This window comes from Bos mutus, chromosome 19, assembly GCF_027580195.1.
Source record: "Bos mutus isolate GX-2022 chromosome 19, NWIPB_WYAK_1.1, whole genome shotgun sequence".
Taxonomy (NCBI): domain Eukaryota; kingdom Metazoa; phylum Chordata; class Mammalia; order Artiodactyla; family Bovidae; genus Bos; species Bos mutus.
This window is the reverse complement of record NC_091635.1, coordinates 27,446,201-27,459,914: the sequence shown is the minus strand read 5'-3', so window position 1 is coordinate 27,459,914 and position 13,714 is coordinate 27,446,201. Positions and strand designations below refer to the sequence as shown.

At 55.8% G+C, this 13,714-nt stretch overlaps 1 protein-coding gene across 1 annotated transcript; it reads right to left on the bottom strand.

Annotated features, from left to right (window-relative positions):
- Window positions 1-594: 594 nt before the first annotated feature.
- IGFBP4 (insulin like growth factor binding protein 4) lies at window positions 595-12,216 on the bottom strand. Its single transcript, XM_005898040.3, has 4 exons — window positions 11,612-12,216; window positions 4,638-4,795; window positions 3,734-3,868; window positions 595-1,801 (listed from the first exon to the last, which is right to left on the bottom strand). Exons 1-4 carry the CDS (start codon window positions 11,958-11,960, stop codon window positions 1,667-1,669), a joined length of 777 nt encoding a protein of 258 aa, XP_005898102.1. The 5' UTR covers window positions 11,961-12,216; the 3' UTR covers window positions 595-1,666.
- Between the last annotated feature and the right edge of the window lie 1,498 nt (window positions 12,217-13,714).

Below are 13,714 nucleotides of genomic sequence, written 5' to 3'. Positions count from 1 at the left end.
CAGAAGTGAGGGGTGATGACCTCTTCTGGGACACGACCAGGAATCCAGCGGTACCTCGTGGACACACATTCTAGGGCTGGCACTGAGCGCCCACAGCCCGGTGAGCCCAGGACAGTGAGATTAAAGATAACCAACCGCACTCCCAAACCCTCAGAATCAAACCTCAGTGCAGCCCCCAGTCAAGAATCCAGGCAGTCAGAGCTGTGGAATGAATTGGAGAGCTTGTCCCCTTTCCCCAGCTTCAGGACAGTCCCTCCCCCCACTAAATTGATAAATCAAATCCAGACACAAACCCGATCTGCCTGATGCCCTAGAAAATGCCCCCGCTTCACTCACCAACTGATCTCAGAAATAGCTTTGGCCCAGCAAGGCTGTCCCTGCTCGCTTCCTCCCTTCCGAAGCCATTACTGACCCACCAGGAGTCTGTACACAGACAGCACAGACTTTGGGGACACAGCGGCCTCCCAGGAAGAGGCTGCAGGGAAGAGGAGGGTGAACTGGCTGACCCTTTGCAGTCCTTTCACCATCTAAGACAGCTCTCCCATCCCTAGTAATTCCCTGTCTCTTAGTTGTAAATAAATCAACCAAACACCATTGTCTAGGGTTTTTTTGGTTTTGTTCTGTTTTGTTAAAAAAAAAAAGACAAGACATCATGGCCAACTGGTAGGTACCTAAGTCTCTGTCCATCCAGTTGAGCCAAAAAATGCCCAGGGGTAGGGAAATATAGGGGAGGAAAATCCAGGGAAGGAGACACGGGGAGGAAGGCAGAGCCACAGACAGTGAGCCACTGAAGGATGGCGCCATCCTGTGACTTCCTGTCTGTGACCACAAACGGAGGAGGAAGGAGCACCCCAGATAAGTCCCTCACCTCCCAGCATGCCGATCCCTTTCTCCATCAGGCACATACATTCTTTCCTCCTGCTCTGATTGCTCAGAGATGGGCCCCACCTCCCCAGCCCTCTGCAGGGCTTCCTCTGACCTCTTCCCTTCCCCAGAGCAGGGTCTCAGTTGCCAGGCAATCAAGCCAAGGTGGGCTTGCCCTTGCAGGTCCTCCCGCTGGAAGGACCTGGGGAGGAGTAAAGGGGAGCCTGGCAGGTTTCAGTGTTGGGATTGGGTCTCAGTGGGTCTCCTGCTACCCCTCAGCTTCCCTATGGTAGGGACTAGACCTTCTGTCTAGACTGAGGACAATGGTCAAGGTACATGTCTGTTTTCCTCCCCGATAATGGAACTGGGACTTCTCTTCTCCCACAGACTTGGGCTCACCTTGCAGGAGGTGGCCCCACATATCTACATCAGAGGGAGTCAAGATGAGTCCCCAGGGCTGCAAACTAGAGCTGGCATGTAGTATGTGGTCAAGAAGTGTTTATAGATGGCTGAAGGGCTGAAGGGCTGAATGGATGAATGAATCCAGGATCAATTTGGAAACATACCAGGGCTCTCTTGGGCTATCTAAGCCCATAGAGGACACCCCTAGGGTTTGGCTCACCCCAAGCGCATACCCAGGCTCATTAACACACACGCACACACACATACACACAGACACACCCCGAGGGAAACTTCTGGGCCAGAGGCAAAGCCAGGACTCAGACCTAGGCTCCAGGTCAGCTCTGCAGCCTCCAGGGAAGGGGGCAGCAGGGGGCACTGAGCCCCCTGCCTGCTGACAGGCTCACTCTCGGAAGCTGTCAGCCAACTGGTGGCAGTCCAGCTCCCCCTTCGGCTCCAGGCCCCCCGGAAGCTTCACTCCCGTCTTCCGGTCCACACACCAGCACTTGCCGCGCTGCCCATCCAGGGCCGGGTGGCACTGCCAAGACAAGGGTATGAGAGGTTAGGTTCCCAGGCAGCCACCCCCAATCCCAGCCCAGCCCCCAGATCAGACAGTGGTTCCCAACTGGTCTCTGAGGGTGGAGGCTCCCTTGGACATGAGTCCTCTGAGCTCTCTGGAGTGGAGCGAAGGTGGCCAAGAAGGAAAGGCCCAAAGAGTTTGGGAAGACAGAGCCTTGAGGAAGTTCTGTAGACACCCTGAAGGGGAGACGGGATCCACAGAGCTGAAAGGTACAGCTGAATGTGAAAGGCTAGGGCCCAGTTTGAAGTTTTTGGTTTGGGTTCTGATTGTGCTTTCGCTTGAGTTCTGACTGTGTTGAGGCTTCGAGAATAGGATTATGGTTAAGACTGTGATTATCCACATTGAAGTTAGGGTAGCATTAGGATAAGAGTTGCGGTCGAATTGGGAATTATGACTACAGTTTGAGTGGAGTGAGGCTGACAGCCCACGTCAAAAATGGAATTGGGACAGAGATAGAGGTCAAGGTCAGAACAAATAAAGCAGCTGGGCTAAATTTTGGGTCAGGCTTAGACAGGGGAGGGGGGAGGGGAGGGGTAAAGGTGTATTTCAGAATCAGGATTAGAGTTGAAGTGAAGGTTGTCTCAAGGGTCAGAACTGGCCAGATGATAAAGGATCAAGTGTCAGAATTTTCAGCAAATAAAAATGGGAAGGAAACACACAGAACTATATAACACACAGGGTGAGCCCTAATGTAAACTCTGGTTAATAACTAATAATCAATTTTAGTTCCCTGGCGATCCAGTGGTTAGGACTCGGCACGTTCACTGCCAGGGGTCCAGATTCAATCCTAGGTCAGCAAACTAAGATCCCAGAAGCCATGTGGCTTGGCCAAAAAAAACAAAAGGAAAAAGAAAAATCGAGACAAGGATAAAATTGGTATTGGAACGAAGGCTGGAGAAAGGTTTGGCGCTGATTTGGGGCGGGGGACCTTTCCGGTTCTCCACCATTGCACCCCACCTCATAACCTCCTCATGCCATCCTGGGGTGTGCAGACTCGGGGGCAGCCTTTCCCCTCCTAGCTAAGCCTCTTCTGGCCCAGTGGCGGTCCACTTTGTGGATTCGCCTGTAGAGCATGAAGTGGGGGAATATGTGTGTCCAAGCCCACGAGGGCTGGAGGAGATCCAGGCTTCATCCAGCACGAGGCCGCCCACTGCCCTGCCCAGATATGCCACCACCCCAGGGGAGCCCAACTCTGACAGGCCAGAGATGGAGCTGGAGCAGGTCCGCCTCACTGACCATCCCAGTTTCCTGGGGGCTTGTCAGAGGAACCCACGTTCCAAGGGTGTGAGGAGGCCTAGAGGTTTCTACACCCCTGTCTCCTCTCCTGCCCTTTCCTTCCTCTGCTCCACCCGAAGTGCTTCCCAGCTGTCAGGTCTGCCTCCCCCCAGCTTGGCTGACCCCTAGGTCCTTCGCTGACTCAGCTTGGGGGAAAAGGCATGTTGAGTTTTCTCTGCAACTCCTCAAGACCTAGCCCCTCCATTCCCAGATGACACCTCAGACATCCAGGGACAAAGGAAAACTACTCACAGGAATGAAGGTGGAGAGGGGGAGGGGTTGGGAGGCAGAGGCTGACAGGGGTGCCAGGCCTGCCTCACAGATGGTGGCCACAGAGGCCATGGAAAGAGCCCTGGACGGGGAGGCAGGATGACTGGCCTGCCTTTAACTTGCCCTGTGACTCCGGGCTGCCCTCTGCCCCTCCCTGGGCCTCAGTCTACTCATCTGAGGGGGGAATAGGTAAAATGAACTGAGATCCTGAGTCTGAGGGTGGGGGTGGTTTGGCGAGGGCCTAAGGGGTGAGCTTGGGGCCAGGGAGCCTCCCCCTTCCTGAGACTGCCATCCCAGACATCCCAGAGCTGAGGCCGGGCCGAGCCGGCGGAGACGGAGACGCACCTGTTTGGGGTGGAAGTTGCCGTTGCGGTCGCAGTTGGGGATGGGAATGATGTAAAGGTCTTCGTGGGTGCGGCTCTGTGAGGCGGCCAGCCGCTCCAGCGCCCGGTGCAGCTCACTCTGGCAGGAGCCCTGGGGCTGGGGGAGGGGAAGATGAGACTGTTTAGCAGAAGCAGAAGAGGCAGGGGGACCAGGGCTGAGGGTCGGATCAGGACTGCAGGCTCTGAAAGGAAGGTTCAGGCCTGGTGGCCAAGCAGGCCTCCAGAGAGATGAAAGGAGGGGCTCGGGTTCAGGGGACCCTGGCGGGCAGGACAGGGGGACATTTAGGAGAGGATCTCGAGCCAGAAAGCTTCTAAAAAGGAGGGGTGTGACGTGAAGGGACCTAGTGGGGAAAGGAAATCTATGGAGAAGGACAGGAAGGGGATGATGTCTAAACAAGACGGAAGGATGAAATCATATAATTAACAACTTGTAAGACCCAGGCACGGATCCATCAGAACCACCCATCAGAAAAGACATTAGCCAGACCCTGGATCAAGGTCCCAAGACTCCTTACTATGGCCAGCCTGAACTCTCGAGTTACTGAGAAGCTCTGGGGTGAGGAATCCAGGGGAAGAGCCAAGCAACATCAGGGGGTTTGGGGCAACTGCTATTCACCAACCAGCATGGAAGTGTCTCAGTATTTAACAGTAACTTCAGCTGTCCCCAGTGTCTAGAATTGCTGAGCCGGAAAGGAATTTCAACAGGAGGGAGGACTTTTTTCTGGGTCCTGATGATGCACACAAGGTGCACAGAGCAGACAGCCAAAGAATGCTTGCAGAACGGACACTGTTGGGATCTGGTGGTGGCGGTGGTGATGGTGGTGGTGTGTGCCTATGCATGTGCACATTTGATCAGTGGTCCTCACCACAGGCCGGGCTTCCTCTCGGGGCGCCCCGATGACCTTCATCTTGCCCCCACTGGTGCTCCGGTCTCGAATTTTGGCCAAGTGCTTCTGCAGGCACTTGCGGTCGTGGGCGCTGCAGGGGCTGAAGCTGTTGTTGGGGTGGTCGCCCTCGTCCTTGTCTGCAGTCAGGCAAGATGGGGAGAGGTCAGTGCTTATAAAGGGCAAGACAGCAGAGCAACGCGACTTCCCATCTGCATTCTCCTCCTCGGGAAGTCTCCAGCCTGGTGCTGGAAGAACCAGGGGAGGAGCAGGGGGTCTGGGGTAGGAAGAAATGAAAGCAGCACCTTGGTTTCCTCCCCGCTCCCCTGGATCTTCTCAGGAGAATATTCCTCTTGGAGACCTTGATTTTTCCTTCACTCCACCCAGTCCAGTCCTCAGATGAGTCACCAGCTGCAGCCGCCCAAACAGCAGGAGGGTCCCCTGGGCCTTGCAGGGAGGTCTGAGGCAGGCCAAGGGCCCCACATTCATGTCCCCCTTCCATTCAGCTCTCCCTACCATCCCCCTTCTCCGTCTGCTCTTTCTTCCTGTCTCCTTTCCTGCTCCTTTCAGCGTCTGGCTGAGCCAGCCAGGGGTTCCCCAGGGCTGTCAGTTCTGCTGACCCTCTTCCAAATGGCCAGAATCAAAGTTTCCATGAGTGATGAGAAACGTGGCCCAAAAGCTCTCTCCATTGGCTGGAGAGGAGAAGTGGGAGTGGGTGTGTGTGCTTGCATGTGAAAAGTGTGTGCGTGTGTGTGTGTGGGAGAGACACTGTGTGGCCCTCAGGACCAAAAGAACACCCTTGCACATTCCTGCAGCTCCCCACCCCACCACTTCAAGGTCTCCCATCCTTAGATTTCAGACCTCATCCAAAGTGCATATCAGCTGCCCAGAGCCAGGGCGCTTGGGATCTGGAGATGGGGGTGGGCTGGACCACCACCCTCTCCCTGGGATCTCTTAAAGGCTCTATCTGAACTCAAGAAAAAAACCCATCCAGAAGTCCCAGAACTGTAACCTCTGCTACTCCATCCTGGCAGCCAAAACCAGAACGCGGAGCTGAGCTGGAGGAAGAGGTCTCAAGATCTCTCTGCACATCAGAGCCACCTCTGAAATGCTCAGGCTTGGCAGCTTGCTGCCGGCTCGAGTGCAAAGCCCCTGCCAGCATTCCAGATGTTGGCAGCCGGACAGAAGGTTACATCTGGTTTGCGTCAGGATTTTTTTTTTTTTTTTCCTGAGGAGTTAGCAGGTTCCTCCATGCATGGCAGCAGTCCCAGAGCTGCCTTGGGGTCAAATTGTATTTTTCTGCTCAGCCAAAGTTAGTTGGGGGGGTGGGGGTTAGTTCTCTTCTTATTCTCCTAGTTCTGGGGGTGTGGGGGGGGGTGAAGCACATAGATAAAGAGAAGCCAGACATGGAGGAATCTAGACCCCCAAAAAGTCTGTGTCAAGATTCCACACCAAAGGTTATTTATAAAGTTGAGTCACCAAGGATGGGAAAAGGTTTTGTCACGGGTGCAGGGCTGGCTTAGAGAAAAGAACCAGAGGGAAGGAATAAATGGAGCAGAGAGATATAATCCTTCCTTCTACGTATTTAACATCTCAAGAAGGACAGTCTGTTGGGGACTTCTGTCCCAAAAGATGACAACAAGTTTCCAAAGGTCAACCAAGGAGAAACCTTGAAGACAAAGACCAACAAAGACTTCCCAGCCGGTGTGGGCAGCAGCAGAAGGGACTGGTCAATTTCAGAAGACCAGGATTGTGCAAAGGGGCCCATAAGAAGTCAGACTCCAAGCCCTCAGCCAGGAACCAGAGAGAAGATCTGAGATCCAGGCTCCTCCCTGAAGACCCTCCCAAGGAACTTTCTGGCCAAGGAGGCCCAGGCTGGCCAGTGACCCCCACACACACCACTCTCATCTTGCACAAAGCCACAAGACTTGTGGGTGGACTCAGCTTCGCGGGGGTTTAGGCTGGAGCTGACGATCAGAAAGAAAGGAAATAGAAGACAGGAAAAAATTGAAACCAAATCTTGGAACCACAGGGGCTAAGCTGAGCTGGGAACAAAGGGGCCACCGCTCTACCTGGAAAGGCTGGAAGAATCCCAGGGGTCATTTGCCACAACCCAAGAGTACCTCGACGGCCCCCTTTGACCTGGAGACATTTCGCTGTCTTTCCTTTGAGTTTGCTTTCTTTTCATGACCATAAAAGAAAGCACAGTTGTGCACAGTGACACTTGTGCCTCTTGATAAGTGGCCAGATGTTCTTTAGGTTCCCTAGGAAGAGTTTTTCTAATGCAGGGGGCTGCCTCAGGAGGTAGAGAGCTCTCTGACCTGGAGGTGGGGCGAGTCAGGGTGGCAGAGGCCTCAAGGACCTGGAAAGATCTGCAGTAGAGGTCTGACTGCTTTCCAACATTGTGTTCCCATGAGTCGAAGTTCACACAGACACTCAGGGGATTATTAAAGGATATTTGGAATGTTTATCCCCTAACTTAAGAAGCACCATTAAGGAGAACAACTGGGTCCACTCACTGAACCCTGGGGCTGCGTGAGGCATAGGGTGAGCTTGGAACACAGCTCTTGTTTTGTGTTGGCAGGCCCACATCACATGGGAGGGAGGGGGACGTTATCTGGGGAAAGCTGAGCCGGCTGCCTGCCTGGCCTCCCAGCCTCCTTGGTTCCCCACTGCCCAGCACACTTAGCCGTTTAGAGTAGAACCCAGCAGACGGGGACAGTGGCTCCATACTGCCTCTTGCAGGGACATGGGTACACAGCATGTCCCTATCAGCACAGACAGAGGCAGGGATTCAAGGATCACAAACACACACAAACAATCACGTGTCCAGACACACACTGGTCCACACGTGCACACTCACATGCACCCTGGCACCCTGACCCTGCCCTGGGCAGAGCACACTGACTATCCCGGCAGTTGACTTTCCACTTAATCTGTAACTTTACATTGTCCAGCCTTGTTTCACTGGCAGACTGAGTCCCCACCCCAGGATCCACCCCAGGCACTAGGTTTAGGAGGGCAAAGTTCGTAGCCTTGAGTCTCTAAAAAAAAAAAAAAAGTTCATCTTCCCACCTCTACAACCTGCTAAATGCTTGCTACTTACTTCTCTGCTCACCCAGGAGGTCAGCCACATCGTGCTGCTCACCTAGGTGGTGCTTCTGGAAAAACCACGATCCTGGTGGGTTTCCCTCTGAGCAGGAGCCAGAGTCAGACCTTCCCCCTCACTTCCCCAACAAAGGTCAGAATCCCTACGTCTGAAAGGTCTGTTTGGGAGGTGGGGCTTCCCAGGTAGGCTGGGTCACCTCATCTGGCCCTGCTGGAGTAGGCCAATGACGTCCCACCACAGGGTAAACATGGTCTCTGCTCCAGCCACAGAGGAAGGGCAGGCACCCAGAGAAAGAAGAGGCTCCACAGCTTTGGCAACAGTGGCTGCAAAGTTCATGGTCAAAGCTAGAGGATTTCCTCTTTCTTGCTGCCCGATTTCATCCCCATGATTTCCCCTCCACTCCAGCCCACACCCAGCTCAAGATGCCTAGGGTGAGGCTCTGAGGTAGGTGGGCCCAGCCACCTAGACATGAGCTGGAGGGTCACCCACCTGCCCTGCAAGAAAGGCCTGGACTCTCACTGGAGAAGCCAAGATCCCCCGGCCAGGTACCAGGCCTTTCTCTGAGGTCTGGTTAAAGTGGGGGCACCCCCCTCACCCTCGTGCCATGGCTGCTGGCCTCAAAGTGTCAGATAAGGACAGCTGGCCCCTCCACCCTACCCCCTCCCTCCACTCCTCTGCATGTCTCTCAGCTTTGCTCACTTGCCCCATTGCTCCCTAAAGCCCTAGCATCATGGGAGAAGCTAAGCTTCAACTTAAATCCATTTGGTTTTCTGTTCATCACCAAGCTCTCATTGCTCCAACATTGAGCTCTTACTCCATGCCAGATGCCCCAAGCCTACAAGTTGGGTCCTGTTGTCCCCTCTTTTTACACATGAGGAAATGAAGCAGAATGGCTGGAGGAAAGGAGAAGAACATATCTCTGCAGCTCCTATGTCTTTAAATGGAAAGGCTCCTGATACCCAAAGCACCAATAATTCTGACTTTGCCAAAACTGAAGAAAAATGTTAAGCAGGCATGCTCCTCCTTCCCCCCTCCCCCAAGGCACAGAATTTCTGGGAAGGCCCTGTTCCCATGACGTGACTGGATTCCCAGTATTGAAGTAGAGGGGACAATATTTGCTGTGTCGACTAAAAATTAACCCAGCCTGCATGTTCCCTAACGCTGTCCCAGAGGGACCCAGGGCACAGCTTCAGATCACCCCAGTCCAAACACTGATCTTCCCACCATCCCCCCCCCCCAGATTCCACAAGTCAAGGGTCAGTACTCTGAATCAGGATCGTGAATTTCTGAGGCAGGTGTCCCCACTCCTGGCTCAAAAAGCTGGGACCGCTAGTGGCCTGGCTCAAAAAGCTGGGACAGGGGGTCATGGCACAGGATGGAGGCAGGGGAGCATGGAGAGGGATGTGGGGAGACCTGCCCCCCTGAGCAAAGAGTCAGCCTCTGGACGACAGCAGACCAAGGGAGGAGGCTGCCCTCCCCCAGTCACCTGCTGAAGCTCAGCCCCAAGAGGAACAGGCAGGAAGAAAAGTTCAACTGATACCTCTGCCAAAACCCAGGCAAGAAAGTTAAAGCCTTGGGACATAACAGGGACAGTGGCGTATTGACAGTGGAAGGCTCAGGAGGACAGCAGGGAGAGGGACCAAGCTCTGGCCTCCAGATCTCACCAGACACCCTGCAGGGTTGCCACACAACCCTAGGGGGCGCTTTTCACATGGTGTGGTATGGCCTGGGCTGGGGCAAGGGTACTTCTGGGATGACTGGGAGGTAAAAAGTCAAGGACACAGCTTACTGAGTGGGGACCTAGTGCCCCAGGGTCCCCTCACCTCCCCTTTCCCTCTCCCGATTTCTGCCTGCCCTGCAAGGATGGAGGCCAAGGCAAGGAGGGAAGGAGGAGAGGGGTTGAGAGAGCCGGGCCCTATAATCTAAAGAGGACCTAAAGCTGCCTGTCGAGGCCGGTGGATATGATGTCCACAGGGCACTCACAATCGGTTCACGCCATGCCTCCCCAAATCTTCTAGGGGAACAGTTTTCTGCACTACGGGATGGGCTGTTCCTACCTAGCCAGGAAAGAAGGGGCTAAGGGCTCTTCTCTTCAGCCTCAGGTTCAAGTTGGTGAGAGAGGAGAAGCTCACCAGCCTAATCTGTGGCCAGACACCCGCTGGCGGGTGGAGGATGAAGATGCAAAGGGAAAGTGGACCTGTTGTACCCAGGGAGCCCAAGAGCTCAGCCCTCACTCCCAGTATGGTCTAGCACCAGAACCCTCCTCCCCGCTGGCACTGGCATCTGTACCCCAGGATCAGCGACTTACACCCCAAGACTCCCCCCCACGGCTTCCCAGATGTGCTGGGTGCCAGGCTGGCATTTCTCCTAGAATGTTTTCTGCTGACCTATCTCTCACTGCCCAGGAGCAGGAAGGGCAGAGAGGCCCGAGGCCCAGACCCCTGGGGTCCACCTCCTTCCTGTTTTCCCTGCATCCTGCTCTCCTCTGGCTAACAAGCTGCAGAGGATTGAGGAAGTGGAGCGGCCTGGGACCCAGGGCAGGAAGCTTGGGGCCGCACTCCCAGCATCCGGACTGCAACAATGGAAGCTTCAAGCACCAGGAAAAGAGACAGACACTGACAGAGGCACCGGGAGAGCAAAAGAGTCAGAGAGGGAACAGGAAACGGAGGCAGAGGGAGAGAAAGGCAGGCAGAGGTTCCAAAAGTAACAGAGAAAGACAGGAACAGAGACGGAGAGAGAAATGGTGACAGAGACGAGAGAAAGGGCAACAGAAAGAGACTGAGATGAAAGTGAGCGAAGCAGAGCAACAAAAACAGGAAAAGGAATAAGATAAGGAGAAAGAAGCTGATAACGGACAGGAGATAATGATGAAAGGAGAATTTGAGAATGTTGTTAGTGAAACTAGAGGTTGAGAGATGCAGCAGGAAAGAACAAAAGAATAAGAGGAAGAAGGAGAGAGACTGAGAAAGGTTATTAGAAGAAACTGAAAGTCTCACCGAGATATAGGAAAAGAGAAAGTGTAAGAATGAGGGCCTTCTAAATCTCTCTGGAGAGGGCCTTCTAAACTTCTCTCTCTCGATCTCTCTCTCCCCACCCCCGCCACCCCGACCGTCCATCCCTGCTCCCTATCCCGTTAGGTTTCTGCAGCTCTGGGCTGAGAACCAAGACTTGCTTCTCTTCTGCCACCTCAGATGGCACCTGCCAGGAGCAAGAAGCAGGGTGCCTGTGTACCAGGGCAGGAGGAGAACCCTGTCTTCCCAATACCTCTAAAAAAGCTAGGTGAGCTGGCCTGGGACTTTGGGGAAGGGCTACTCTGATGCCCCCTCACCATCAAAACCTCTCTAATTTGCATGTCCTGCTCCATCCCACGTCAATGTCAAAAGTCCAAGCCCGGGGTTCTCAGACTCCTGGGGCTTCAAGCTGAGTCCAGAGCGAGGGAAGGTCACTGGATCAGGAACTGAAAGTCTCCAGGCCACCATCCCCATCCCCCAGGTATCTGGCCCCTCACTTGCAGGCTGCGGCTGCTGGCTGGACCAGGTCACTTAACTTTCCACCCTTACAGCAGCATCCAGGACTACCATTGAGACTCTCTTCCCAAATAGGTACCCTTCAGATGGAGCAATGGCACAGAATCCTCCTCCGTGATGGTGGCAACAGGCTGCCCAGGGACTTGATAGCAGTTTCCTTGGCTGACCCTGTCCCATGCCAGTTGGGCCCTGCCACGTACCTGTCTTCTGCTCAACTCACAGAGGATTTTCAAGAGCCTTCCGGGCCAACCCGAATGGGAAAGGGGGCTTCTGGGAGGGCAGGACCCCAGGGAGGGCATGCAAGGGCAGGGGCACCTTACCAGAGGGCTGCAGGCTTTCCTGGATGGCCTCGATCTCTGCCAGCTCCATGCACACGCCTTGTCCGTGCACCAGCGTGTGCAGGGGCTTCTCCACGCCCCGGGGCGGGTAGCAGCGCAGGCCGGAGCCGCAGCGGGGGGTGTACACCCCACAGGGCATCCCTTTGCCCAGGGCGCAAGTGGCGCAACAGCCGCAGCCCGGCTCTCGCACCAGCTCCTCGCAGCCCACGGGGGGGCGGCAGCGCGCCAGCTTCTCCTCGGAGCAGGGCGGGCAGTGGATGGCTTCGTCGCCCAGGCTCGGCCCGGGCCCGGCGGCCAGCAGCAGCGCGGCCACGAGGCAGAGGGACAGCATGACCGAACGGGGACGGGGCGCGGGCTGGCAGCGGGAGACACACAGGGGCAGCGCCCGGCGCGCCTGGAGGACCCGACTCGGAGGACGCGGGGACACGCGGTGGCCCCCGCTGGCGGACAAGGACGGAGCCGAGGAAGTTAGCAAGCTGGCCGGAGGGGAGAGAGCCTGGCCGCCGAGGCGCTGCGCCGCATCCTCGGCCCGGCCCAGGCGGCGGGCGGTTGGGGGGCAGGGGGCTGAGCGGCTGCCCGGGACCGGCTCCCCCGGACTTTATACGGGCCCCTGGCCACACCCCCAGCGCCGTCCCAGTGGTGGGGGAGGGGCAGGGGAGAGGGAGACGAAGAGGCGGCTGTTAGGGGGAGGGGGCGCTGTCCTAAGTCGCCGCCGCCGCTGCAACATCTGAAAGTCCTTTTCTGCCGCAGGAGGAAGCGGCGCAGTTTGGAAGCCACGGCAGGGGCCGAGAGCGCTTCCGAACTGGGGCCCCGGGGGGCAGCGAAGGGTGAGGAAAAGCGAAGGCGCTGCTCCTCGGTTCCCCCACCCCCGACCTTGGAGGATTCTCCCCCGGACCCCTGAGATGGCCCGCGGTCCCACACGCTGAGGGCGCGGCGACCTCCTGGCCCCAACTCCCGAGTCCGAAATTCAGTCTCCCTGGCCGGAGAGAGTCCTTTCCACCCCACTCAAGGGCTTCTCGTCTCAGCCGCTGGAGAACTGGTCCGGGGAGGAGGGGAAAAGGGGCCCAGAAGGTTCTGACGGCCCTAAGAAGTTAATGGGCTCTCTCCTCACTTGCCTCTTCCAACCTGCTCCGGCCCCCAGCCTCCTCGGCGGCTCATTGGAGGCCCTGTCCCGTCTGGCTTACCCAGGATGAAGTCAACAGAACTCCCACCTGGAGAGGGAGATACCCAGACTCTTGCTCCTTCCTGGATGTTTGCTTCTACTGCCCCAAATTGGCTGAGGAGATTGCCACTCTCAAAGGCAAAGTGTGCATTGCACAACTCCAGGGGCACCGTTTCTCTTGTAGTCATTGTAGACTTGTATAGTTGTTGTGACTGTCTTCCAGCAGATGGCACTCAATGGTTTTGAGAACAGGGGTGCCTTTTCTAATTCACCCAGCAGTGCTATTTGGGCTAGTGTCAGGGTTGGCTGGGCCTCTGTGAGATCCTGTTGGTGCGTGTATGCGCCTTGCCTCAATCCTGCAGGGTTAGGAGGGGTTCTAGAGTAGTATTTGGAGCAGGGACTCCTCTCCTAGATGGTCTCTCGGGTCCTCCCTCCCCACCCTCCCCCAAAGTTTCTGCTATCCTGGACCTGATTTCAGGATAAGGGCTCCTGTCCAGGCATAATTGGTGACCTGCTGTGGATTTTTCTGGCTTGGCCTAGAAAGCTGCAGGGTAGCCAAGCTGAAGTGTAGATCAGAGACCCTCTTCCTGATTCCTCCTCCAGGACAGAGGTCCTTCAGTTTCACAGGGATTGGGCCATCTTTTACCTTCTGCAAGTGCAGACTGTCCAGGTGAGAGGAGGGAGGCAGAGGGGCTAGAAGCTGACCCCCGCAGGGACAGAACCAAAAGTTGCAAACTGACGGCACCTACTGGCAGGACTGCAGAAGGACTGGAGAGTCACTGCTGGGGACACAATTTCGGGATGCTCCGCGGACATCTCACAGACGACTGGGGTCTCTTCTTCCCCATCTGTCTTGGCCCAAAGGGGGCCAGGCTCCTCCATTCCTGGGGGAAGCCTGGCCTATCCCCGATTCAGAAAACTTC